General features: G+C 47.5%; 1 protein-coding gene across 2 annotated transcripts in view; it reads right to left on the reverse strand.

The window, feature by feature from the left end:
- Nucleotides 1-10,348: 10,348 nt before the first annotated feature.
- The window catches only part of Ephx1 (epoxide hydrolase 1), a 33,595-nt gene continuing 15,951 nt past the window's right edge, over nucleotides 10,349-27,992 (reverse strand). For both annotated transcript variants that reach the window (XM_034521042.2, XM_034521043.2), the window contains exons 2-9: nucleotides 23,106-23,293; nucleotides 20,019-20,199; nucleotides 16,415-16,642; nucleotides 15,415-15,544; nucleotides 14,712-14,920; nucleotides 12,735-12,843; nucleotides 11,196-11,321; nucleotides 10,349-10,774 (exon numbers count right to left, since the gene is read on the reverse strand). In XM_034521042.2, the coding sequence (XP_034376933.1) occupies nucleotides 10,573-10,774; nucleotides 11,196-11,321; nucleotides 12,735-12,843; nucleotides 14,712-14,920; nucleotides 15,415-15,544; nucleotides 16,415-16,642; nucleotides 20,019-20,199; nucleotides 23,106-23,288 (1,368 nt within the window). In that variant the 5' untranslated portion in view covers nucleotides 23,289-23,293 and the 3' untranslated portion in view covers nucleotides 10,349-10,572. The remainder of the gene's footprint in view (nucleotides 10,775-11,195; nucleotides 11,322-12,734; nucleotides 12,844-14,711; nucleotides 14,921-15,414; nucleotides 15,545-16,414; nucleotides 16,643-20,018; nucleotides 20,200-23,105; nucleotides 23,294-27,992) is intronic.

Genomic DNA, 27,992 nt, shown 5'->3' on the forward strand with positions numbered 1-27,992 from the left:
TGCCCCATGAACCCCTGTCTTTAGTGCCTGCCCCATGGACCTCTGTCTTTAGTTCCTTACCCATGGACCCCTGTCTTTAATGCCTGTCCCATGGACCTCTGTCGTTAATGACTGCCCCATGGACCTCTGTCTTTAGTGCCTGCCCCATGGACCTCTGTCTTTAATGCCTGCCCCATGGACCTCTGTCTTTAGTGCCTGCCCCATAGACCCCTGTCTGTAGTGCCTGCCCTATGGACCTCTGTCTTTAATGCCTGCCCCATGGACCTCTGTCTTTAGTGCCTGCCCCATAGACCCCTGTCTTTAGTGCCTGCCCCATGGACCTCTGTCTTTAATGCCTGCCCCATGGACCTCTGTTTTTAGTGCCTGCCCCATGGACCTCTGACTTTAGTGCTTGCCTCATGGACCCCTGTCTTTAGTGCCTGCCCCATGCACCTCTTTGTTTAATGCCTGCCCCATGAACCTCTGTCTTTAGTGCCTGCCCCATGGACCTCTGTCTTTAATGCCTGCCCCATGGACCTCTGTCTTTAGTGCCTGCCCCATGGAAGTCTGTCTTTACTGCCTGCCCCATGGACGTCTGTTTTTAGTGCCTGCCCCATGGACCTCTGCCTTTAGTGCCTGCCCCTTGGACCTCTGTCTTTAGTGCCTGCCCCATGGACCCCTGTCTTTAGTGCCTGCCCCATGGACCTCTGTCTTTAGTGCCTTCCCCATGGACCTCTGTCTTTAGTGCCTGCCCCATGAACCTCTGTCTTTAGTGCCTACCCCATGGATCTCTGTCTTTAGTTCCTGACCCATGGACCCCTGTCTTTAGTGCCTGTCCCATGGACCTCTGTCTTTAATGACTGCCCCATTGACCTCTGTCTTTAGTGCCTGCCCCATGGACCTCTGTCTTTAATGCCTGCCCCATGGACCTCTGTCTTTAGTGCCTGCCCCATAGACCCCTGTCTTTAGTGCCTGCCCTATGGACCTCTGTCTTTAATGCCTGTCCCATGGACCTCTGTTTTTAGTGCCTGCCCCATGAACCTCTATCTTTAGTGCCTGCCCCATGGACCTCTGTCTTTAGTGCCTGACCCATGAACCTCTGTCTTTATTGCCTGCCCCAGGGACCTCTGTCTTTATTGCCTGCTTCAGGGACCTCTGTCTTTAGTGCCTGCCCCATGGACCTCTGTGTTTAGTGCCTGCCCCATGGACCTCTGTGTTTCGTGGCTGCCCCATGGTCCTCTGTCTTTAGTGCCTACCCCATGGACCTCTGTCTTTAGTGCCTGCCCCAGGGACCTCTGTATTTCTGTCTTTAATGCCTGCCCCATGGACCTCTGTCTTTAGTGCCTGCCCCATGGACCTTTGTGTTTAGTTCCTGCCCCATGGACCTCTTACTTTAGTGCCTGCCCCTTGGTCCTCTGTCTTTAGTGCCTTCCCTATGGACTCCTATCTTTAGTGCCTGCCCTATGGATCCCTGGCTTTATTCATATTTGTCCCTTGAGATATTTTTCAACAATGGCAGATGAAAAGCCATGCTTCCTTTCTCAGGTGCACCAGAAAACACAAAAATCCCACAATGCATGTGGAAGATCTTTTTATGTCTTTGCTTGATAGTAGCTGTCACAAAGACTGCTCCAACCTAGACCTTCACAAAGCCGCCATGGCCTCAAAGATGTTTCTACAAGGAGTCAGCACAATAAGTATGTGCTGGATCTCAGTCTGAGGCCACTGTCTACTGATCACCATTGGCAAGGATCATTAAAATAAACCAACACACGCCTCCATGTGTCTGTTTGTTTTTATACTTTCTGTGGCTGGGACTACAATCTACAGTCCTAACCACATTAAACTGCTGCAGGATATTTGATCACACTGTGAACCCTGAGATAGTGTTGTTTACTGGGAAACCGGTTTTTAGTTGTGATGTGGCTCAGCCTTAGCACACACCTTTAATCCCAAACAATGAAGGGAAAGTTAGTTTGTGGAAGTGTTGAGGTTTGGTGTGTTGCTAGGTATTGTAATGCTAAATTCTACATCCTAAGGTCTAGTCACTTCAAGACAAATTTTTTTGTATGCCAGCTTTTGTTGTGCAAACATTGTTCCTTAATTTAAAACTCTTGGTTTAATAAAGATGCCTGTAGCCTGTAGCTGGGAAGAAGAAAGATGGATCAGGCTTTGGTTCCCAGGATTGGGATCTGAGAAGAAACCAGGGAAAAAGGAGGAGGAAGAGGAAGAGAAGAAAAAGGGGGAAGAGGAGGAGAAGGAAGAAGAAGTAGAAGTTGCAGTTGTAGAATAACAAAAAAGAAGGGCCTGCCGGTGATGGCGCACGCCTTTAATCCCAGCACTTGGGAGGCAGAGGCAGGTGGATTTCTGAGTTCGAGGCTAGCCTGGTCTACAGAGTGAGTTCCAGGACAGCCAGGACTACACAGAGAAACCCTGTCTCGAAAAACCAAAAAGAAAAAAAAAGAAGAAAAAAAAAAGGAAGAAGAAGAAGAAGGAGAAGGAGAAGGAGAAGGAGAAGGAGAAGGAGAAGGAGAAGGAGAAGGAGAAGGAGAAGGAGAAGAAGAAGAAGAGAAGGAGGAGGAGGAAAAGGAGGAGGAAGAGGAGGAGGGGGAGGAGGAGGAGGAAAAAAAAGAAGGCACCATTCGGCAGGTAGGTCTTGAGCATAAGGACATGACCAGATGAAATAGTCCAGGCAGAACATGACAAACAATATCTTTGAATTTTTGACAGAGAATTAGGCAAAACATCATAGAGGATTGATATCTGTCCAGCTCTAGTGCTTTAAAGCTTATTATAAATATAAAAGTTCTGTGTCTTTTATTTGAGAACTAAATAATCTGAGGTGAAGTTTCTACTCCAAATAATATTTACTGCATCATAGAAGGAAGCACCGTGTTTGGAAGTGATGTGTAATTGAGTGGCAGACAAAGTGACAAATCAGAGGAAAAATTGACAGAATAGGATGTGCCCAACTCTCATAAGAACAGAGAAGAAAGAGAGGTGGGTTAGGGAGAGCATCACAGAGAAGAGAGAGAGCAGTTTTACAGGGGCAGTTGCATAGAGACAGGCTAGACACAGGAAGACAGAATGAACCAGAGAATGAGAAGAAGCCAGAAGATTAGAATATATTGCCAAAGGTAGTATGAGGCCAAGCATGGCAGTTCATTCAGAAGCTGAAAGAAGTCAGTCTGAATCAGTTAGGCTGGAGAGGAGTTTTGAGCCAGAGTTGATCAGCCAGCCAGAGTTCAGAAAGAACTAGAAAGAGTGAGCTTATTCAGCAGCACATCTCAGAGGCTGAAAATATTCTAGGTCTAGATTAGTTTGTATGGAGGCTAAGAAGCTTCAGGACTAAAGGCTTAGGTTAGCAGACAGGGGCAGTAAACCCTGGCTTTAGAGATGATAATTACATCAGGCAAATGAAAGATACATTTACAATAGGCCAGAATGATACCACCGTTATTCTCGGTTTTTCTTTATTTTGCCTTTAGAAACATCTCTTTGTTCCAACCTTGTTAACTATGTTCATTGGTTATGATGTGTATGTTCCCAGAACTGCTTTAGGGTTTGCTTTTTAAAAACTTACTTTAATAAGGGTTCTTAAATGCTTAACCCTCTCTTCCAGCCCACCACTCAGCAGAGGCAGTGCAAGGAAAGGTTAGTAGAGCACATGGGTGTGTGGACCTGTTTAGAATGAGTTCTCTGGGGCTATTCCAACCTTTGTTGCCAGCAGCCCAGTCCTCTAGCAAAAAACCCACAGGAATTACAGGAATCCGTAATGGTAGTCCAACCACTCAGCAATCACCACTCAGCAACAGCAGTGTGATCCAGAAGAAACTGTAAGGCTCCCCCCATCAGTCTACGTCTGGGGAAGAAGCTGCTGGAATGTCATGAGAAGTTCTTTGGCAAATTACTCTCTACAAAGTCACTCAGGGGTCATTTATATTATTTCTAAACATCATGCTTCCTCTCATCTGTCTGCTTCAACCGAACCTCCTCTCACCTGTGTCTGCTTCAGCAAAACATGACTGTTTCACATGTTTGCTTCAGCCAAACGTCCTTTCACCTGTCTGCCCCAGAAAACATTATATGACAGCTGCGTTTCTAAAAAACCCGAATTTTTCACTTCACTCTGCTATTTTTATCTTATTTATTTAGTTATTTACACGTTGGGGTAAATTTTCTTGACATTGTGTGAAGGTGTGTTTCTGTACTTTCAATTGTTAATTCTGTCTGGGTTTTCTATTTCATAGATATTTATCCTCTCTCACCTGCCTAAAGGCAATCTAGCAATGTATCAGAGGTTGTCTTGATATTGATTGATTGTAATAAAGATCTCAGGGCCAATAACTAGGCAGGAAGTGATAGGGCAGAACTTTTGGACAGACAGGGGACACAGGGAAGGAAGGCAGATAGAGATTCAGAGAGTGGACATGGAGGAAACAGAATGGTTCAGAGCTGAGCAGAGAGAGCAGGCCACATGGTGGGTTATAGGCTAGATAGACAGTTTAAGTTAAATGAGCTAGCTGGGAAACTGCCTCAGCAAAAGGCCTAAGCTTTAAACTATAAGAGAGATCTCATGTCATTATTTATACTGCTTGTGGGTCCACAAACATCCTGCTTGTTTGCTTGCCCGCCTTTCTTTCTTCCCTTCTTTCTTCCTTCTTTCTTTCCTTCTTTCTTTCTTTCTTTCTTTCTTTCTCTTTTTTTTTAAAGATTTATTTATTATATATGATTACACTATTGCTATCTTCAGACACATCAGAAGAGGGCATCGGATCCCATTATAGATGGTTATGAGCCACCATGTGGTTGCTGGGAATTGAACTCAGGAGCTCTGGAAGAGCAGTCAGTGCTCTTAGCTGCTGAGCCATCTCTCCAGCCCTCTTTCTTTCTTTCTCATCTTTCCTTCTTTCTTTCTTTCTTTCTTTCTTTCTTTCTTTCTTTCTTTCTTTCTTTCATCTTTCTTTCTTCAGAGATACCAACTCCTTCTCTAAGACACCTTCCTCTCTGAGAAGGTATACAATGTCCTCTGAAGGCCACTGTCATCAGACAGGGACTGTGGATATGTAAGGACTGTGGGAACATGGGAAGCAAGTGCCCTGGCTTCAGGGCAGATGCATGCAGACCACTCAGCCCGAGACTGAAAACATCACAGACTCTGTTTCAGGAAGGTGAGACTATGTCCCTTTCGGCTCCTCTCACAGTCCCCAGATCCCTGCACCACAGCCAGCACAGACAACCACTGCCACTTCAGACACAGCTCTCAGGTCCTGAAGCAATTGAGAACAGTTTTGCATGATGTCATCAGGAGAGCAGCAAGTAGGGGCAGCAGAAGAGATGGCCAACCTGCCCAGGGAATTGAAAATCAGCCCCCTACCTGCCTGTAGCTGGGAGAGACCAACATACTGCTGTTGTCTCCTTGGGGACACAAGCTATGCCTTTTCCCTTTTCTGGGCAGAATTATCCCAGCATGCTCTGCTGTCCACCAGGGCTCAGTGCTGGCACCCTGAGTCCTCTTGAAGCAGCAGGCCCATGGAGCTCTGTACACAATAGCATCCAGAGCCCTTGGGAGAGGCAGGACAGACTGAGCACGAGTCCCCACCCCTCTCCCTTTGTACACTGCATAGTCCCAGTGACTCAGCTAATCTGCTGTGTGCACAAGGCAGTTACTACTCTGGCCTTCAGACAGCAAACTGAACTGCAATGATCAGAGATCAGATGCCAAGAGATCATTGCTGAAGCCCCATCTAAAGAAAGGGCATTCAGGTGTTAGGATGGCCCATGACAGCTTTGCCCAGTTGTCTCCTTTTGTGTGGAGTTTTGGCTATGTGAGGGAAAGCTGCACCTGAAACTTCAGAAATAATTCATTTAAAACTGTGGGCCATTCTGAATGACATGATAAGGTCCTCATTGTCCTGCTTCACCTCCCCTGTCCCCAGTCATAAGCTAACCCTTAGTCTGCGTCAAATTGTACATGCTAGGTGCCTGTTACTCACCCAGTAGTGCTCGGCTGTGAGGCAATTATCACAGTACCACAGAGCTGTGTCCAAGCCTGACTTCATTTAATAACCGTCCCAAAGCTCAGGTCCAGCGTTGCTAGCAACACTGTACAGAATTTAGTGTTCACACTCAAGTGAATCAGTTGTTATTAATGTCTCACTAGGTCTCATCGTAAGTAGCTTCATCGTGAGTGTGCATGCATGGGTCAACATAGTATGTTCTAATACTTCCCTCAGCTTGAGGCTGCCGTGGGGTGCAGTTTCTTGGAGAGTATTATCTTCAGTAAGTCCTAATGAAGCTAGAGTGGAGGGCAAGGTAACAGATCTAACATGAAACGCATTGTTCTCTTATGTTCTAAGTAAGATAAGAATATTAGTACTTTGCTCAAGGAAGGGACCTTGAGACTCACGATCTCAGAGTACAAAGCAGGTCTGACTGTAGTGTGTTAGTCCAGCAACCTCTACTCCTTATTTTACAGCAGCTAGTAAGTGGTATTCTGGAGTAGCCCAGAATAGCAGCCCTCGTTGACCTGCTGTAGGCTGGGTCTCAGGGTGTGACCGTGAGCGATGCACACAGACCATGAAGAAGACACAAGTCATGGAACTGAATATTCTCTAATAGCCAGGAAACAACAGCCAAAACTGACAGGGCATCTTTATACACTGAAGATTGGAATGTGAACTAATGCAGCCACCATGGAAGTCAGTGTGAAGAAGTTTCCTCAAAAAACTAAAATATGACCTAGCCATACCATTGGATATAAGCTTTGAGGAATGTAAGTCAATGCATCACAGAGACAGCCAAAACTACACAGAGAAAGCCTGTCTAAGAAAGAGGGGGAGTAAGAGGAGGAAGAGGAGGAAGAAAAACTATTACTGGAAGGCACCAGAAGGGGAAAGAAGTGTGGGAGTGGCCACCTTTAATCCCCATCTGGGCTCTACAGCAACAGCAGAAAAGGTTGTTCCAGATGAGAAAAATCTAGAAAGGCCTGAGGACTTAGAATGGTAGCCCATAGAGATGTAGTATTCTGAATTAAGAATCTGGATTCTGTTTCTTGATGCTTTAGAATAATGTCATATAATACCTTATGTTTCATTTTATAGACTTTGGAAAATTAAGATATATGTTTATGTTATTAAATAATAAAATTGATACCTACTTAAAAATTCAATGGGCACCTGCTTTCGGTTCTGGAGAGGCTGATTCTGACTAGAGCAGACCAAGCCAGGACAGGACCAGATGGCAAGCAACGGGACATTTTTATGGACAGTAGCAGCCTAGTTGTTTTAGAATAGCTCAGAACCTGCCCAGGTTAGGCTTGCAGCTTGTTAATAAAAATACCAAGTCTTTGTATCTTTATTTGAGATATAGAATGGGCTAGAGGAGGTGTAGAAATGTCCTGCAGCTATTTGAGAGCCAAAGTGTTTGTGTGTATGTGTGTGTGCATGCGTACACACATACATTCATATGTAAGGAAAATCCCCCAAGAATTACATTTATATACATTTATTCCTGTTTTGTTTTTAAATTAAGTTTCCATTTTTATTCTTGTATGTATATGGGTGTTTTGCCTGCCTGTATGTCTGTGCACCACATGCATGCCCGGTACCCACAGAGGCCAGACAGGGCATTAGATCCGTGACTCTTGGAACTGGAGTCACAGATGACTGAATCACCATATGGATGTTGGGAATTTGAACCCATAGAAGAGCAGGCAGTCTTCTTAAGTGCAGAATCATCTCTCCAGCTGTGGTATTTTACTTTTTAAAAGCTATTGTGCATAGAGTATGAGTCCTTTCTCAAGTCTGTTATTGGCACACAGGAAAGAGACTGGCTTTATCTGTTGCTTTTTCATCCTGTGTTTCTCTGAAAGTGTTTATCAAGTTAAGAGTGTTTTACTTTATTTTTTATTGTATAAAAGTTTTGCCTGCATGTATGTTTGTGTCCCACATGTGTGCTGGTTACCCTCAGAGGCCAGAAGAGGGTATCAGATCCCCAGGAACTAGAGTCACAGATGGTTGGGGTCTGCCATGTGGTGCTGAGGGAACCAGGTCCTCCTGGAAGATCAGCCAAGGCCTCCCTCAGGGTCTTTTAAGAATAAGATCATGTATTCTAGAAATAGGGTTAGTTTGGTTTTCTTTCAAATTTGTATCTCCTTTTAGAAATAAACTCTTGAGTGCTCACACATCAGCCACTGTAGAGAGTTTTGTGCCCGCCACACCCTGTGTGAGCCTGTTCCCATGTATCCACACCAGGTTAGCTTCCTGCCCCTTCCTCTCCAGTCTCAGGACTGTCAACCAGACCAGCAGCTGGTGTATGGGGCCAGGTGCCATTATGCCACTTACTGATGCCCAGTGGGAGTCCTGTGGCATTCAGACTGCCAAGAAGGGACTTCAAATAAATTCCATTCTGTGAAGAGTGAATGTTTTTGATTTATGAAGAAAGAAAAAGGTATCAAATGCTGAGCAAGACCCTTGAAGATCAAATCTTTGATCCACAACTTATGAAGAAGAAAAAGAAATCCCTGCGTTATATAGATAGTGTGGCACTACGCACTGGGCCAGACCCAGTCACAGTCTGCAGGCAATGGCGGGTAAGGGTTCAGCAGTTTCATGTATCTATCTGTTGGGAATCTAACGGCCTCCTCTGCAGGTAAAGGGGCAGCTTTGAAGGATGGATGCCCAGCCCCTGGGCTACAGTTTCTTCTTCATTGGCCATCTCTCAGATCACTGCCTGTAGAACTGGGTCTTCAGTGCAGCCACAACAGAAGTTTCTGTGGGTACTGACTGAAGCCTTGTCACTTGCTGTCCATGGGCCCATGTGAGGTCCTCTGACAGCCACAAGGGGACAGCAAACACTCACCCTTCTGAATTCAGCAGTCTTATTTGGAGACACTAGGACCCCTTTCCTTCCCAGGCCTCCTCTTCTTTAGCCTTCAGATATTACTACAGGGAGAGACTGAGTCTCTGAGCCCCAGAACCTCAGAGCAGTAATGGCTGCTACCCAGGGCAGGAAAGCAGCCTTGGACTTTCCAGCTGATAGCTCCTTGAGGTCAGAAACTATTCTTACAATAGTCTGTCCTTGAACAAGTCCCTGGTGAGAAGGTCTCCAGATACCATCATTACTAAAGGACATCTGAGGCCCTGCCAACACCCAAGAGAACCCTGATGAGAAGGTCCACAGAGACCATCATTACCCAGGGACACCTGAGGGCCTTGAAGAGTAGAGGGGTGCAAGAGGGCCCTCATTCTGAGCCCATGTCAGGGAGGAGTGTAGCTGACACACACTCGTCTCCACAGCCAGCCTGATTTCCCTTATAAAATGGGAACCTCCTAGAATGCAGTACCAGGAAGGTGTGTTTCCTCAGAACTGAGGCTCTGTTGCTATCTTGTAGTAGTCAGCTCTGAGAGTGAATCCAGGTGGGTTCCAGAGCCCCAGTGCAGCCCCACTTGGGGATTTCCAGCAGGGAGTGTGGGGACCAGACAGGCACCTGCCATTGCTAACTGTAGCAGGTTCCCAGCCACTGTACACATATCTCTACATATGTTGTTCTGGGTTTTCATATCATGTTACCTGGAACTCTGGCTGGATCTGAGTGGAGGCTTGAGGTCACCAGAGTAAACAGAGATATAGAGTATAAATAAAGTTCCCACTGGGCCCAGCTGTAAGACCCCATATCTATGCCTTCCTAGAGATTCTAGCAGGCTCCTCAAGTTTCTCTTCTTTCTAAGGTGGGAGGGGCAGCGCCATGGGGCTCCTGGAAGGATGTGAAGACAGAGTGGAGGTGGAGAGTGGGGGGCACAGGTTAGGGGTTGGAGGGCTCTCAGTCCTGAAACTGCCAACTGCAGAAGGTCAGGCAGCCCCTTGTGTTGTCCCTAGTTGGAGTGAGGCAGCCATATTTCGCTGACAGCATCCTCAGTGTTGCCCTTTGGGAATGCATAAGGCATAGGATTATGACAGGGAAGTCTTCTGGGTTACAGAAAGAGACTCTGATGAGGTGGAACAGAGCCAAGCAAGGGGGGAATCATTCCTTCCACCTCAGCTGAGCACCATGGGACCAAACAGTTTGCAGACCACTCTGGGCTCATTTGGAGACATGGCTGGGCCTTTCTCACAGACAGTTGCCAGCCATACAACCTCTGCTCTCAGTGCCCTGTGTGCCGTGACTGGCTCAAGAGGTGCCTAGTGTAGCCTGGCCTTGACTGCTGGTGGCACCTAACTGTCCCTCTGCCCTAGGCAGCAGGGCCAAGCTCAGAGGGCCCAGCAGGACTCTCCAAGACCTGCTTGGGATGGGGAGCACATGGCAACACACTTAGAATGGAAGGCCCATGTGGGTATTGAAGAAACACATGGCATTTGAACCACACACTCTCAGAAATAAATCCATTCATTATTAAAGCCAAGTAGCTTAACACAGCTATACAGTGGTGTGAAGCATATGGGGGTGGTAAGAGGTGACTTGGTGGGGTTAAGTCTGGGTCCCCCAGTGTGGTCAGGGAACAAACTTATTCCTCACAAAGGGGTCATCTTCCATAAGTGTGACGCAGGAGAAACCAGGGCTGCTGCTAAAGCCATGGTTGGTATCTAGTGTCATTACTGCAGTTCAGCCAGGGACACAAACTTGCGGATGTCCTGGGCTAGAAGCTTAGGCTCTTCAAAGGCAGCAAAGTGACCCCCACGTTCCATGTAGGAATAGGAGATGAGTTTGGGGTACTTGACCTTCACCCACTTTTCTGGGGCATGTAGTATCTCAGAAGGGAAGGCTGAATAGCCGGTGGGCACAAAGACCTTCATCCTGTGGAGAAGAGGGCTGAGGTGAGGGGTTGTGTTTCCTGTTTCCAGAGCAGACTCTCAAGGCCTGAGGAGGACTCAGCTGGGTCAGATGAAGCCATGATGTCAAGTGCTATCACTACTCTCCTGTTACAGTCTCTCCTGTTCATTCATTAGGGACCTACTCTGCAGGGAGCGTCACCCAGGCAGGCCATGAGGAACCTCTAATGCCTCCCTTGCTGGGCTATTGCTTTGCTCTCACCTGAAGGTCTCTATATAGGTCTGTGAATCCCAACGTGCCTGACAGGTGGCCAGGACCTGAAGCAGTGGATACTCAGGTTGTCTGGAATCTTTCTCACCTTGCCATCAAGCCTTCTCTGAGTTAAAGGACAGATGGTAACTATCCTCCAGCCCCAGGGGTCCCCTCCCTGCTCAGCCAGGCTTACCTCTCATGTCTATGAACCATGATTCCCTGACCCACGTTTTCCTTGTAAAAGCGTTGGGAGGAGACAATGGTTCCTGTCGTCCAGTAGATCATGATGTTAGTCAGCAGATCTTCCAGGGAGAACTTCCTGGGAAAGCACACGGGAAATCCAGGCTCAGTGAAAGCTCTGGCTGTCAAGAACAAAGGGCTGCCCACTTCAGGGTCAGCACATCAGAAGATGCCTAGCTCTCACCTGCTGGGAGCCCAGGGAAGGACTGAAGACTGATACCTGCCACTCAAGGGTGTGGCCTTCCACAGAGAACAGCTCCAGCATTTCCAGGTAGCTGACCTTGCTGTAGAAGAGTCATTGTGCTGGGCTTTAGCCTGCCCACTGCACATGTTCTCATCCCTTCTGTGCCATTCGCTGAAATCAGTGTTTCAGGCCTATGGTCTTCTGAGTCGTAACTGTGACAAGTTATAGCCCCAAATATCCTCCTAACCCTGGTGGCCCATTCAGTCCCAGTACTGACTCCTCCAAAGGTCTCATCATTGTGTATGTTCTGATGGGCCATGAGTCGACCACAGCCCAACCTTTTCCCACCCTTTTTGAGAACATCTTAGTCCAGAAGACACAATGCCCACTGTGTTTGTGGCTAGAATTTCAAGGATTTTCTGCCCGTCAGGAATTGTGATCTGCCAGTGAATTACCCCATCTGCCTCCTTGGCCATGTTAGCCCCTCTTCCCTGGGCTGGCTGCACTCTCTGGTCTAATGTTACCCCTTTCTGCCAGCTGCCCTCCCCACCCCACCTCTACTGCTATCCCTTCTCAGTCCTGCACCCTGAAACTGCTCATATTTCTTGCATCTGTAGGACTGAGGATCTTATTGGGCTCTGTCCTCTTTGTCTGTCCCTCTGTCCTTTTCTGTCCCTTCCCTGCAGTCAACAAGACTTCCCAGCATTCTTAGATGCTGCTATTCACAATTTCTGTGGTATGTACCACGGATCAACCTGACCACAAGGAACTAACTCTTCCATACGCTATCTTCCCCAAGCTCTACCTGTGTGGATCCAGGCTCTGAATGCACCCCTGACTCGGATGCCTTGCAGTCTCTGCCTCTCAGTGTGACAGTGCACAAAAGGAGCTTGGCACCAGGCTAAGCTCCTGTGACACAACACTGTGTCAGTGGGCAAAGCATTTCACCCTCACGCTCATGCCCCCTCAGAGCTCTGTCCCTTCCCATTGCTCACCATAGAACTCACAGGCTGTATAGGTCCCAAGTGGCAGGGCTCAGCTTTTCTGCAGTAAAGGGTATCTGCTGCTGTGGGGACTTCCTGACACGTGTTGTTTCTCATCAGCAAGTAGGGGACTGACCAAGTCACTGTCCCTTCTTGTGTCTACCTCCCCATTCCCTACAAGGCTATAGAGTAAGAGATGCACAAGCCAAGCACTGAAGAAGCTTGCTGGCTTCCCCCATCGGGTGCCTGGAGACAGGGATAGAATGTCAGGCGAGAGAGGCAGAGCCTGGGGATCAAGTCTGACAGAAAGGTGGTGGAGCCTCACCTCTCCAGGCCTCCATCCTCCAGTTCACGGTGTTCTGACTTGGTCCAGGTGGAGAACTTTTCTAAGATGTAGGCAGCCAGGCCCACGGGAGAGTCATTCAGAGCACAGCCTGGATGGGTAGGAACAAGGGAGAGATTCTAGCCTGGCCCCAGAGAGTATGTGACTCCAGGAGAGAGGTGTGTGGGTGCCACAGAGGGGCAACAGGTACAGCTGTGTACCCTACATCTGGAGCCCTGGCCTGAGTATCGTCATCCAGCAAGTGGAGATCAAGATTCCCTATGATCTCATAGGATTCAGACCATATGGGCTCTATCTTGGTGTAAAATCGATAGTTAACTACAAATAAATATTAATAGACCCATGAGTTAAAATACAATTGCAGTCATTGGAAGAGCAGGGGCCAGGGGTAGTCACTGGATGCTTAGCATCAGTGAGGCTCCAGCTACCATGGTAGCCAGCATTAAAAATCATGGCTGGGATAACAGCACAGAAACCTCACAGGAGTCATGTGGAGCTAAAGGAGCAGGAACACAGAGTCCATGCTGTGTGGCTTCAGTCCTCGAAGGATGAGTACAGGCAACATGGCCCTAGGACCCCTAGTTAGGGGAGCAAGGGGGACTGACTATACAGCTCCTGAAAGAGGTCATCAACTGTGTCTGGGCACATGGGGACCTGTGTTTACAGCATGTGTAAGGGACAATGCTGGCAAGCTCTTCTGGGGAGTGCAGCCGGAAGGCAGGAGAGCTGGAGACTGACCTCTGTGTTGTAGTTTGTATTTTTTACACTTCCAGTCATAGCACGGATGTCTGCCTTGTAACTGGAAGGAAAGCCTGACTTTATAAAGTGCTATTATGATCAGTAGCTGTCCTTGCTGTGGGCCTAGAGCTACCATGAGTGCTGTGGGAGATGCCACAGTGGGCAAAATGACTCCCAAGTGTCCTCTGAGTGGACCCAGGGGACATCCAGAGGACACCTGACAGTCCTTGGATCTTCTAGGGCAGGAAGATCACAACTGAGGGTCGTGACCCCGTTAGGGTTAAGTGACCCTTTCACAGGGGTCACATATCAGATGTCCTGCACATCAGATATTTACATGACAATTCATAGCAGTAGCAAAATTATAGTTATGAACTAACAAGAGAAATAATGTTATGGTCGGGAATCACAACGTGAGGAAGTGTTTCAAAGGATCTTAGTATTAGGAAGGTTGGGAACCACTGATCTAAGAGTGGTCCCAGCAGCTTCATTACAGCTCTGTGAACAATAGAAAACCAGGAAAGGACAAATGATTCTGGCCTATCAAGAAAGAACACATTTCTTTTTCAGTAGTTTTTTTTTTTCCTGCTCTACTGTGAGTAAGAATTAAAGAGGTTTGAAGTAAGTGCTCTCCCATTGAGGTGCCTCCCCAACACGTTTCTCTATTTCTGAAACAGGGTCTCAGCCTAAGGCACACAGGCAGGCCTTGATGTTCTGGATCCTCCAGAGCAGCTGGGTTACAGACCTTCCTGAGGCACTAGGCCTCTGTGTGTCACCAGGCCTGGTTACTCTGGGGGTTGAGTCTCATCTTCAATAGAGAACAAATTTGCATTCCCAAAACCTTTGAACAAACTATTGTTTGTTTTATCATCTATAATTTTCTTTATAAACTACAATTTTTAGTTTCTTTTCTTTTTCTTTCCATGTCTCCCCACCCTCTGCCAACTCAAGAGTCTTGCTATGTAGGCCAAGATGTCTTGGGACTCACTGTGTAGACTAGGCTAGCCTAAAACTTGTGGGGTTCTCCATGATCTGTCTCTCATACATGGGATTGTAGCTGTGGTGAAGGACAGATCACTTGTCACTCAGTGTGATGTCCTGGGTTCAGTTCTCAGTACAGAAAACAAAGATTTCTGCTTCCTGGTCAGGGGTTTCTTGCTGTAAGCTGTGTTCTCAGGGGCAGTGAGATTCCCTCGGGGCCCGCTGCCCTGGTGTGCTTACCTACAGTGTCTGGCTTGGTGGCCTGGATGTGCATGTAGCCACTCTCCCTCATGATGCTGTAGAAAACCTTCTCCTTATAGGGGTACAAGAGCTCAATATCCTTCTCAGTGTAGCCAAGAAATCGCCCAAAACGTTGGCCCAGGAGAGGGGTCAGGGAGTAAAGACTTCTTGAAATGAGGGCCATGTTCAAGTGCAGGCCTTTCACGTGGCTGTGGGCAGAGGAATGGGCACAGGTCAGCTTGGCTGCTATGAAGGACAGGAGTGAGAGGAGATGGAGGAGGAAGGGAGAGGCCACAGATCTGAAGAATACAAGCCAGCCTCCTTCAGCCCCTGTCTCTCTGGAGCATCCACTGAGTTGGAGGTAAGTGGTTGGGGAAGAGGAAAGTGTTCTAGAGTGTTCTTGTCTTCAGGATGTTCTAGACATTGTCCCACATAGACTACTATAGACACCTTCCTGTGCTTCAGACAGCTGCCACAGCTATCCCAAGGGTCAACATGCCTTCTCTCACCCAATGAGGGAAGATCTGTTTTCTCTGTCCCAGGACCACAAGAATATGGGATGGGGGACCTGTCTAAGGGAGCCCCAAGTCTCAGACACTGCTGAAGAGGGCCTAGGGTGAACAGTCCTGTGTCCTGTGTGGATTCCACCCACCCACAGAACCTGGCGAGGCTGCGCAGTGCCTGTCTGACTACCCCGACTCACTTGGGAACCATCTGGGCCATGTTGGTGCAGATGAGGGACCCCCAGTCCCCGCCTTGAATGTAGAATCTCTGGAAGCCCAGCCGTGACATCAGCTTGTAGAAGATCCTCGCAGTGGCCACTGAATTTAACCCTGAGTGTGAAGGGGACAGACAGGCTGTTCTGTACGGTTTGGAGAATGACCTATGGTTGCTGTAGTTTGGGTTTTGAATGAGTTTCTTGAGTTCAGCAGTAGCAGATAAAGTAGCAAAACCTCATGAAATCTCATGTTTAGAACAGGCTGTAGAGGTGAGTAGATGCACCTCCCTGAGAAAGCAAGCAAGAAAGGGACCCTGCAAACATCCAGCAGAAGTCAACGGGGGAAGTCGAGGCAGTCAGCTAGAATTCCCAGTGGAGAATTTTCTCCCCGTGGATGAGCCCCCACTGTGGGCATCTTTATGTCATGGGACAAACAATAGCAGCATCTGTTGGAAATAAGTTTGTCTGCCCAGCTGTCCTTGGGATGCAATGTTTTAATGTTCTGAGCTGCTTGCTGTTCTCCCTCTCCGCAGTGCAGAGTCAGGGCCAGCCTGACCCAGGACTGTGTCCTGAAGAACACTTGGGGATAAGTGTGCTTGAGTGTCAAATAGGGGCTGCAGTGGGGGTCAGCATCCTTGCTTCCAGAGCCCGCTTCACTGAGCTCCAACGGCATGTGACAACTTACCAGTGCAATGAACACTGGTGCAACTGACAACTTACCAGTGCAATGAACACTGGTGCTAAGGAGCCTGGGAAATTCCCCAGACCTTTCTTTCCCCAGGCTAAGAAGAAAGTACCTCACAGGAGATCAGACAAAAGGAACAAAAAGAAAGACCAATGTGCCTGGCCATGTGTTCCTTAGGGCATTGCTGCCACCAATGGGTCTGTGAGTCACACAGCATAGGGCGCAGGGTGTTGCTGCCCCTAGCAGGCACTGTGATGACATAGCACAGTCTGGATGTGTTCCCCTTTCAGAATCCTGTACCTTTCTTGCTGGATGCCTCTGAGAAACCATAGCCAGGAATCGAGGGACAGATGACTTCAAACACATGCTCGTCACTCAGGCCATGGGTCTTGGGGTCGGTCAGCAATGGGATGATCTTGTAGAACTCATAGAACGAGCCAGGCCAGCCATGCACCATCAGCAAGGGCTTTGGGGTGCGGCCTGAGGGCAGCTGGGGAGGCTTCACGTGGAGGAAGTGGATGTCCAGCCCTGGGGGCAGAAACAGTCAGAATGAGGGACAGAGCATCCATGCTGAGGGGAGGAGGTTCTGCTGGAATAAATGCCAGTTCACTGAGAACACATCAGGGTGGGAGAGGCTCATGCATCCAGCAAGAGTGTGCTGCATGTGACGCAGTGCTGATGTACAGTTCTGTGGTGAGCGATCATCCGTGTGCTCAGCTACATACGGAAGAGCTCATGGACTACAACTAAATGTCCCTGTCATGGCTGTGGTATAGCTCAGTCTTACAGACAGGTCTACGCACTGTACCTTCATTACATGGGGCTATTCTTGTAGAAAATGAAGTAATTTATGTATTCTTCAACTATTTCCTATATATATATGTGTGCATTCTATATAGTATATACAATACATATATATGTGTGTGTGTGTGTGTGTGTGTGTGTGTGTGTGTATCTTGATAGCATCTCACTTCTCAGGACTCTCCTGTCTTGTTCTTATGCTCCATTTTTCTATCCCATTACATCCTGGTTACATTACATTACTGTTGTCTGAATGTGCATGGCAGTGGCAACCTAGAATCAGTTTCTACCAAAAAGAAAAAAAGATTCCTTCAGTAACCACCAGTAGCCTGCAGCTTCTCACTGAGGGGAAGGCCATGCTGGAATTATTGGCTGGCTCGACCTTGTGCATGAATGCAACAGCCACATGTGGCTTATATTCTGATGAACCTGCCTGGCAGGAAAGGTTAGAAGTTAAAAATGCATTAAATATCCACTTATTAAATGACTCAGTAGATTGCCAGATTACTTGCCTAGTAGACCTGAGGTTCCATATTCAGTGCTTAGATACAGACACACACACACACACACACACACACACACACACACACACACACACACACACACACTCTGAGTGCATTTCACATACCTAACTTGTCAAACATGACAGCTTAGCCTCCAGTTCCCTACCGAGTAGCTTGTTTCTTCTGTGGTATTGGGGCTGTGTGAGAGCTGTCCCAAGAGTGAGTGTCACAAGCCTGGGAAAAGGACCGAGTGAGGTTTCTACAGAAAGCACATTGACTTCACACTATAGTAAACCATAAGCTACACTTGGAGGGTCAAAGAATTTATGCAACTCTGTAGGCAGAGGATTGAAGTTCTCAAGTATAAATTAAGAAATGGTACAAAGTAACCATCCAGGAGGATTAAAGTATAACCAAGTACTTTAATTTTGTTCTTTGTGATATATGTATTTAAATTTTTCTACTACAAACATATATAAAATATGTAAGTTTTCCACATGTTTGAGCTGAAGCATTTCTTACCATGTTCTAATTTTAAAACCAAACCGTTTTAGATTTATTTAATTGTATGCGTAGGAGTGTTCTACTGCATGTATGCCTGCCTGACTATCACAGAAATGCATGGTGTGTGCAGAGATCAAAAGAGAGCACCTGATGTGCTGGAACTGGTTGTGAGTCATCATGTGGTGCCGGGAATGGGTCCTCTGCAAGCCTAGAGAGTGCTCTGAACTGCTCAGCCTCCTCTCCAGTCCCCAAGCTAAACATTTTACCTTCTCAAAATTCTCCATGAAAATTTCATCTATTCACTTTGAGGGGCTGGAGCTGGATCCCAGGCCTTGCATGTTCGAGGCAAGTGGTCCATATGAGCCACAGCCCTCACCTGCAGTGCCGTCCCTATGGCTGTAAAAAGTAGATCAACCCCTGGAACTCAGGCATGTGCCATCACCACAGCATCCTGCACACAGTCAGCATCTCCCCACCACAGCATCCTGCACACAGTCAGCATCTCCTCACCAACATCCTGCACATAGTTAGCATCTCCCCACCAACATCCTGTACACAGTCAGCATCTCCCCAGCCTACTTAGTCTCCTTCTTGATGTTTCTCTGTTTCAGACACCTCACTTAGGTGGAACCATGAGCCTGCACTGTGTGAATGACTCCTGCCACCCAGGACAATACAAAATCCTTAAGGTTTGTGCATGGTGTCACACTGAAGCCTTTCTTTCTTTTCTTTTTTGAAACCTATCAGGTCCCAGGCCGACCCTCAGTTTTGATTCTCCTGCCTCTGCTTTCCAAGGGCTAGGATAACAGACCACCACACCGGCTTCACTGTCTCCTTCTTCAAAACTGTATGACCTTGATATACATGTCCAGTGCTGTGTGATTCAGGGTTCCAGGCTTTAATCTGATCTTGTTTTTCAGGATCCTACCAGGACCCTGCCTGACCTGTGTTCTTAGGTTTCTTTTAGTATAGTCCACATTTCCAAGAATCACATCCAGAAAATAAACCCCTTTTAACAAGGCTATGCTTGTTCCATTTTGGTACCCTAATTTTCCCACTTAATATCTCCCAGGTCCTCCTCTGTTGCTACCCTCAAGTTCATCTAAGTGGTTATTTTTTAAAATGAAGTTATTTTAAAGTCAAAATTTATTCCCACATCATCTGATTTTAAAATTACAAACAAACACGCATCCACACTTGCATGATCACAGGCTCTCCCTGGAAGCTCACGTAAGGACAGCAGATCTGTGTGTACGAGGGAGACACACTGACAGGACTGCCATTGTAATACTTAGAATATAGAAATTTAAGGTTACTGCTATTATTGTTAATTCTTATTAAGTTAGATACAGAGCCTCCCCAACAGTGACTCATCTTAATTCCATGGAACATCAGACTTATTGCCACTGAGCCGCTGAACTGCTCACTTAGAGATCAGCAAGACATGATTACACCACATGTATTTCACCACAATAAAAGTAAGAGGATTAAAAAATTAAAAGCATTGTCTGGTTTTTATTAAACATACTCTGTTGAGTCTGTGTGTTGTTCAAAATTTGGTTTCTACTAAGGAAAGTATTAATTCAGACAAAATGATCCTGGGGTCGTCCTTCATGGAATTAAAGAGTTAACTTCCTGTTTTCATGGCTAGTCTGAGTGACAGCAGGTGGGAAGACTGGGCTATGAAATCGAGGGCAATGGGTGGACAGGACAGTTTATCATAGGATTGACCACTGAGCACCCCCTAGAACTGGCTAGCCTGAAACTGTATCAGGGCCTGAGATGAGGCAGGCCATGTCCAGACCCCAGGCTTCCTGGATAGACACTGCTCAAGGATGTCTATACATTGCGGATTGGAGTTGGCAGGTCTCTGGTTACCCAACCACTGCTCTGTCCCTTTTGTCTAGTGCTATAGACTAACAGTTGTTGACTCAGTGTTATCTGCACATCTGGCAAGATGGTGAACACAGTAGGTCTCAGTGACCTACCACTTGATCTTGGGGTGCTACCGCACAGTTGACTTACACAGGAAGGCTGCTCCTGAGACTCACACCCATCCCTGTTCTCCCACCCTGGCTGCTGTTCTGGAACCTCACCTTCAATCTTGGTCTTGAAGTGAGGGTACTGGTTGAGGATGTCCACCTGCTTTTTCCAGTCAAACTCGTTCCTCCAGTAGGACACCACTTTCTTCAGGTAGTTGGAGTTGAAGCCATAGTGGAAGCGGCTGCCCTCCAAAGGTGGGGATGCCCGGAACCTATCCAGCCTCTGGTGTAAGTCCTGCAGTGAAGAAGCCAGGGTGGGGGCAGAGACAGGAGAGCACTTGTGTGCACAACTCAGAGTGAACACTGTAGCCATCGATGGTCACCATGGAGAAGCCACACAGGGCACCCGTGTGTGTCACTGGATCCGTCTGGGGCTAATGGGATCCCCCTTTCATCTATCTCTGTTGTGGTGGAAGGGGTTGGGGGCAATCGGGGAGAGAATGTAAGGCTTTGCACATGCCACAATGATGCATTCTCCCTCTTAGCTGGATCCCAGTCATCTTCTCATTTCTTGGATGTGTGAACAACACTCATTTAATTCACCAAACCACCTATAGTCGTGGAAATGGCAAACTTTTTAAATAGCAAGATTGGATGGAAGAAGGAAGGGTTTCACTTTCTCCCTGAAACAAAGAAGCTGCCATAAATGACCCCTGCAGGAGCAGAGAGGCCATGGACACAGGTGACCCCTGCAGGAGCAGAGAGGCCATGGACACAGGTGACCCCTGCAGGAGCAGAGAGGCAGAGAACACAGGTGACCCCTGCAGGAGCAGAGAGGCCATGCACACAGGTGACCCCTGCAGGAGCAGAGAGGCAGAGGACACAGGTGACCCCTGCAGGAGCAGAGAGGCCATGGACACAGGTGACCCCTGCAGGAGCAGAGAGGCCATGGACACAGGTGACCCCTGCAGGAACAGAGAGGCCATGGACACAGGTGATCCTTGCAGGAGCAGAGATGCCATGGACACAGGTGACCCCTGCAGGAGCAGAGAGGCCATGGACACAGGTGACCCCTACAGGAGCATAGAGGCCATGGACGCAGATGACCCCTGCAGGAACAGAGAGGCCATGGACACAGGTGACCCCTGCAGGAGCAGAGAGGCCATGGACACAGGTGACCCCTACAGGAGCATAGAGGCCATGGACACAGGTGACCCCTGCAGGAACAGAGAGGCCATGGACACAGGTGACCCCTGCAGGAGTAGAGAGGTTGAGGACACAGGTGACCCCTGCAGGAACAGTGATTATTGTAATTCTTCTGTTGATTTTTTTCCCACCCTTTTACAGACACATAAGCTATTCACAGGCAGCTAGTGAGCAGGTGGCAGGCCACAGTTGCCCTTGAGCCATGGTGTGCCCATTCTTGCAGTACAGGGTGGAATGATCCTAAGAAAGACGAAATGGGCTGCCAAGAAAACAGTCTCCAAGAGCACTGGATGCAGATAAAAGCTCAGTATTCCAGCCAAAGGATGTGCCTGCTGCCTCAAGGAGTGGCTCAGTGTCATTATTCACCGAGATTTTCATGGCCCTTTGGCTCCCGTAAACAGGTTTATAAACCTTAAGGTCCATCCAGGACTGATCCTCAGAGCTCATGAACCTCAGCTGCTAGCCCTTGGCTTCAGTCCAGACTGTGGAGAGCTTTGGGGCTGCTTGGCAGGAATCTCATATTGGCCAAAGACAAAGAAACATTGGGCCATGACAAGGAAGTAAGTTCAGGTAGGAATCTAAGTTTAGGCTAAAACAGAAGTAATTTCAGTCATGAATCTAAGTCTTAGGATAGAACAAAGAAGTAGGCCCAGGCATGAATATGACTGTGGGCCAGGACAGGGAAGTAGGCTCAGACATTTGTCATCCCAATGAGCCCTTAGAAACAGCAAGAGTGATCATGGGGGTGATTCTGGGACTAGGTATATTGCCTTGTTTGATCCTTGACTGTTTGTATCTATTGTATTGTTGGTTCCTCAACCTAGAACTGACCTAAATACTTACATGTAATTAAAGGGGTTTAAAGAAAAGTGGGAAAAAAGAAACCTGTGTCAGCCTTCAGACTCAGAACTGGCTGGGGTCATGCTATAATGTTGTCTAATCGTCTTTTTTTCTTTTTAATCCTCACTCCTGTGCTGGAGAACCTGTTGACTGACTGAGTTGGTTTGGTCACCAGACCCCTCTCAATCCTTCCTCCTGGGAACATCTGTGGTCTTTTGTTAGTGCCCCAGTGACATTAATCTCCACTGATCTCTGTATCTCTTGATATCACTGGTCACTGTATCTCTTGATGCATTCATTACCTTATCGTATAGGGACACTACATTCAGAGTTGTGTGAGGGAAGGGACTCTGTGATCTCCCAGTACTCTGCAGAGCACCTGGACACAGTAGCTGCCCAAGGACCACAGGGTGGAGGAAAGGATGGGGCATGTAAGTCTGATCTCTTGTGACCCCGATTGACTGACTGGCTCCATGAGGAGACTTCTTTCTCCCTTTTCCTACCCACCAGCCCCTCCTTTCTGACTCTGGAAATGTGTGGAAAGGCCAGGGACCTGAGACTTGTTATCCTCAGCCTGTGTTCTCCAGCACCTGGAACTCCTGCTGTACTATTCTTAGCCTCAGGGCCAACCTTTGAGAGATGCCACAACAGGTGACAATGGGCAGGATTGGTATAAAGACATGGTGGGCCGAGGTTGGTGGGCACACTGCAGGGACTTTCCCAAGACTGACCCCATGATCTACACACTACTGCATGTCCTCAGCTCCTCTCCCCTGTGTAGCCATGACTTCCACATCAGCTCAGGGACATCTGCTCACTCTGTCCCTTAAACTGCACCAGCCTCAAGTGGGCAGACTAGGAGGTGGGGGAATGATGGGAGCTTTCTTCAGTCTATGGTGCACACATGGTTCTACAAGTAGCCCTTCTGGGCCTCGTGTGGGGGAGGAGAAGTAGCTAGAGAAATGGGCTTAGTAAGGAGGACATTTGTTTTGGGAACAAAATGCACATGCCCTCAGGGAGAAGAGTGGCCAGGGAAAACCTCAGGATGGTCCATTTCCAGAGCCTCTGCCTCAAACATGTCCCAACTCTGGTCCCAGGGAAGCATAGCAGGACAGACGCTTTGGTTTCTGCCCTGTCTGGGAAAGGGTGTCTCACCTTGATCTCCTCATCTGATGTTTCTACCTTGAAGGGCCGGATGCTCTCGTCTTCTTTGGCTGATGGCTTTGAACCTGTCCCCCACCACCCATCTTCAAGTGGTAATGTCTCTTCTTTGTCCCGGGAGACAAACCAGTAGATGACAAAGCCCAGCACTGAAGCCAGGACAAGTTCCAGCCACATGACTCCTGGAAGATGAGAGGACACATCAGCAAGAGGGACAGCATGGCCTGGTGCCTGGCTCTCCAGAAATGCCAGTCATCAAAAAGGCTTTTCCCCAGCTCATTCACAAATGTGAGGGTTAATCTCAGCTGTCAACTTGATGGGATTTAGAGCCCCTTAGGAGACAAGCCTGCAAGTATGACTGTGAAGGTGCTTCCAGAGGAGCTGACCTGAGGTGGGAAGACCCACCATGAATTTGGTTGGTGCCTTTCCATGTGGTAGAGCCCCAGGCTGAATAAGAAGAGAGAGACCTGAGCTCCAGCATTCATCTCTCTCTCTGACTGGATACAGTGTGACTAGTCACCTCCAGGTCCTCAGAAGTCAGACCTGCTCTGCCATGATTGACTCTCTCCTCAAGTACAGACCAAACCAATTCTCTAACCGTTAAGTATGTTCTTACAAGTATTTGTCAAACCAACCAGTAAATAACTAATGTATGACTGACTCCCGGACTTATTCGTGTTTGCTTTGTGTGAAAAGTAAATGTGGGTGGCCAGAATTAAAATGGCGTTTCTTTTGTCAGACCCATAAGAAGCGCTTGTGAGCAATGGATTCATAACTGACAGCCACTGGGGAAAAGCCTCTGCCATGCTCTAAGTTTGCACAGTGGCTGCCACAGCCCCACACAGAAGCACTTCTGCAAGGACAACCATTTGGCCAATGTCTCCTGCCTCATTCTGAATCCACTTTCCTCATTAATCACAGTGGTCAAAGTTACTGTTTCAAAGTAACCGATACACTGCATCTTTGTTTTAGAGTTATCTATTGTTAGTATTAATAATATTCTGGTCACTGGGAGGTAATTCGTGGTCTCAAATAATATAGGCAAGATCTGTATCATAGCCAAGTTACACAGCCAATCCCAGACTCCTTAGTTTTGTCTTTAAACAACTCCCTTTGCTTCAATATTTTTTAATGTGGGCGTGATCTAATGATGTGTGTATTCTCTTGCATGTTTGGTTGTGAGCCTAATCTTTAGTGGCTGAGCCATCTCTCCAGCCCCATCAGGGTTTTCTGTTTGCCTTGCTCTGTTGTTCCTAAATTAATAGCAATACTCAGAGAAACACTGGCTCTGGTTTTGTTTGAATGATGTTTGAGATGAAAGTTGGCAATGGTGTCCAAGGCTGGCTGTGAACCCCAGCCATCCTCCTGCCTCTGGCTTCCCAGTCCTGGGACCCTGAGTCCAGTTGAGACTGGGACAATATTCAGGAGCTCACCCTCAGCTGCGCCTGTCATCTCTGGGTATTTTAAATAGCTTTATTGAACGAGGATACATACACCCTGCCGTGTACCCATTTCAAGTGTACAGTCGATTGTTTGGAGTGTGCGCATGGACACAGGCCACGCTTGCACAGCTGATGTTAGAATACTGTCATCCCGACAAAGAGAAACCTTACACCCTGAACATGTTGCTCCTCTAGTCCCCAACCTATCCTGGGCCCTCTGTAACCACGTCTCCAGTTTCTATGGGCATGCACTATTATGTTTCAGAAAATCCAAGCTGTACTTTAATACCTAGTCTAGTATCTTTTGCTAGTCTGAATCTTTTGTCTTTAGTTTCACGAGGAATAAAGAAAACCCAGGTCTCTGCAAACCAATACCAGAGAGATCCCAGCCCATCATTGTGGCCAGGCTCCTCGGCTTCCATCTTCCTAGGACAGTCCCCAGCTTGGCAGGAACATGAACCTATTCTTGGAGCAAGGAAAGAGGAGGTTTTACTAGGGTCACGGAGCAGAGAGTGGAATCCTAAGGCAGAAAAAAGCCGGTTAGAAAAACACCTGTGTGCACTTCTCCTGCTAATATCAGATGGTCAGGGTTTATATGATTCCTGTGGAAAGCTGCTCATTTAAGCTAAGAACTGACCCACTACATGCCATTTTTGGAGATACCATGCCACACAGAAAGCCAGCTGTGGGGCTCCTAAAGAGACAAGGCTGATGGGGTGGGGGTACCTGCACCCTGATGTGTAAGGAATCTCAAGTGAAAACTGCTTCTGTCTGGCAGGGACCCTACTGATCTCTTCTGACCTACCAGTAGTCCCAGAGCCACCTCTGTGTCTTCATTCATACCCATCCATCACCAGGAACTGGTGCCACACACATAACCTCCTCCATGGCCATCCCCTCTGTGAACAGAGACCTTACTGCCACAGATCTCAAGAGAGGCAACCTAGGCACGACCAGTCAAAGTCACTGGGACATTGAGATCCCAGCTCAGCCCTCCATGAAAGCCAGGCCCTGTGAATATGGTCTTCAACTTCCTTCCCATCTCCCACTTTGGGCTGTAAAGGTCTGTGTGGCTCAGAGTCTCTGTGAGAATGTTTCCCAAGAGCTTGGGTGCCAGAGAGAAAGCTTTGCCATCCTAGAAAGAGGATACTGGTGTGTGTATATTTGTGTGTGCATGTGTGTATGTATGTGTGTATGCATGCGTCTGTCTGTCTGTGTATGAATACTGTACATTCCATCATTCTGTTCCTAGGCCCCCAGACCAAGGCTTTTGTCTCTCAACCTTAGGCACCCTAAGCCCTTGTCTTCAGGTCCCTCCCTGATCAGTCAGGTGGTAAGACCAGCTTGCCATGATGAGTCCATCTGAAGGCAGATAGGGACATTGGTTTTTTTTCCCTCTTCATTTCTAGAGAATTTCTGTCCCTATTATAAAGTCCTTGTCTTTGAGAAGATGGAATCCTGTCACCTGTTGTCCCAGGATCACTGAGAGAAGACCAATTCTGCATGATATCGTCAGGAGAACTAAAAGTAGAGTCAAGTAAGAAAGCTGGGCAACTTGCCCAGGGATAATCAGCCCCCTGCCTGATTGTAGCAGGGAGGCCCAAGTGCCCGTTGTTTTATCTGGGAACAGAAGTGCCTGCTTTTCCTTTTCTGTGCAGAATTATCCCAGCATGCTCTGCTCTTCACCAGGGCTAAGTGTAGGCTCCGTGATTCCTCCCTGGTCACAGCATGCTGGTGAGGGTGGCTGAGTGTGAGTCCCTACCAGCCCTGACTTTTTATAATTTCATAGCCCCAATGACTCAGCTGATCGGGTGTGTGCACAGGGCCGTTATCACTCTGGACTTCAGACAGCAAACTGAACCACAATCACAGTGACAGTGACCCAGCAGCTCAGTGCTGAAGCTCCATGGGAAAAAAAAAAAACCAAAAAAACAAAACAGAATCCAGGCAAAAGGGCATTAGGATGACTCATGTCAGTCTTGCCCCAGTGTCCACCCCTTACAAGGTTTTGTTTACCCATGGTTGACTGTGGCATGAAAGTGTAAACAGACGTTTTAGAAGTAATTCTTAGTTTAAAACTGTGTGTTGGCTTGGCAAGAAGGCTCAGCGAGTAAAGGCATTTGCTGCTAGACCTGATGGGCTAGGTTTGATCTTGGGGATCCACATGGTGGATGGAAAGAACTGACTCTGGAAAGTTGTTGTTTTATCTCTTCATATTCTCTCCCTCCCCAAAAGACTCCAAGCAAACAACAAAACCCCAAAGCTACAATCATAAATGTTGACATCTCCCACTGCCCTACTCCATCCAGTCCAGGTTGTAAATTATTCTTTTGTTCAATGTATCCATGATGTATACACTATGTATCTATTAGTTACATAGGGGCATCCAGGTGATCACAATAGTGAGCTTGAATTCAAGTAATCCTATGTCATTTAGTAATGGCCAATATGTTGTGTCTTGGAAAGTATTGTTCTCCAGAAAGCTCAAGAATACAGTGGGAGCACTAAGCAGCAGAGCTGAAGAGTAACTTAAAGGCTGTGTTTCTTACAATGATCCAGGTCAGAAGAATCTAAGTATTATCCACTATGTAAAATATTGTAGAACTTTGCTCAAGTCTAAGTCACTGGGCTTCAGACTACAAAGCAGGACTGGCTGCAATGTCTCAGTTCACTCCGCTGACCACCACTCATTCCTTAAATAGCAGGTAAGAAAGGCACACAGAAATGTTATTTCTGATTAGCCTTGAGTAGCTGCTGGCATTGTCCTGATTGGGTTTGCTGCATTTTCCAGTACAGGACAGGCAAATCCACTATTCATTGACTTTTACAAACCAACCAACCCCAACACTTCCTTAAGGTAAGAGTCAGGAAAGGAAAATTCCTAGGTCCATGCTTGTGAGGATTATAATTGATGGCGAAAGAATATATCTCTGTTGCTATGCATGCTGCATGTCCCCTCTCTAGCTTGCTCCCTTAGTATGTGTTTACAGCCTGAAACTTTCATAGGAGCCCTGGGACCTCAGAACACTGACAGCCACAAGCCCAGGTACTGTGGCCACAAGGAGTCTCCAAGACTGTGTGAGTCTTTCTCCCTCCTCCTGGAAGGCTAATAAGCAATACCTTTTCTTGGGACGTGAGTGGGTAGTGCTGCCTGGCGTCTGACCAATCAGAGCTGGTGCCCACTGTCTCTGGGTATATCTTTGTACACACACCCCTCCCCCTAGACTGAGCATTGAGATGCCCACAGTCCAGAGCAGGACAGACTTGTGTCCAGCTTCATTCAGAGTCTACAGAAAAGGGGGTTCTTGCACCTTTTCTTATTCCACCGACATATCTGTAAGTTCTACAGTGTTTCTTCCAAAGCATAACTATCAGGAAACTGGAGACCACTGAAGGTGTGTGCACGGTCTAGTACAGTAGGAAAGCTGATGCAGGTCAC

Source organism: Arvicanthis niloticus, chromosome 16 (genome assembly GCF_011762505.2).
Source record: "Arvicanthis niloticus isolate mArvNil1 chromosome 16, mArvNil1.pat.X, whole genome shotgun sequence".
Classification (NCBI taxonomy): domain Eukaryota; kingdom Metazoa; phylum Chordata; class Mammalia; order Rodentia; family Muridae; genus Arvicanthis; species Arvicanthis niloticus.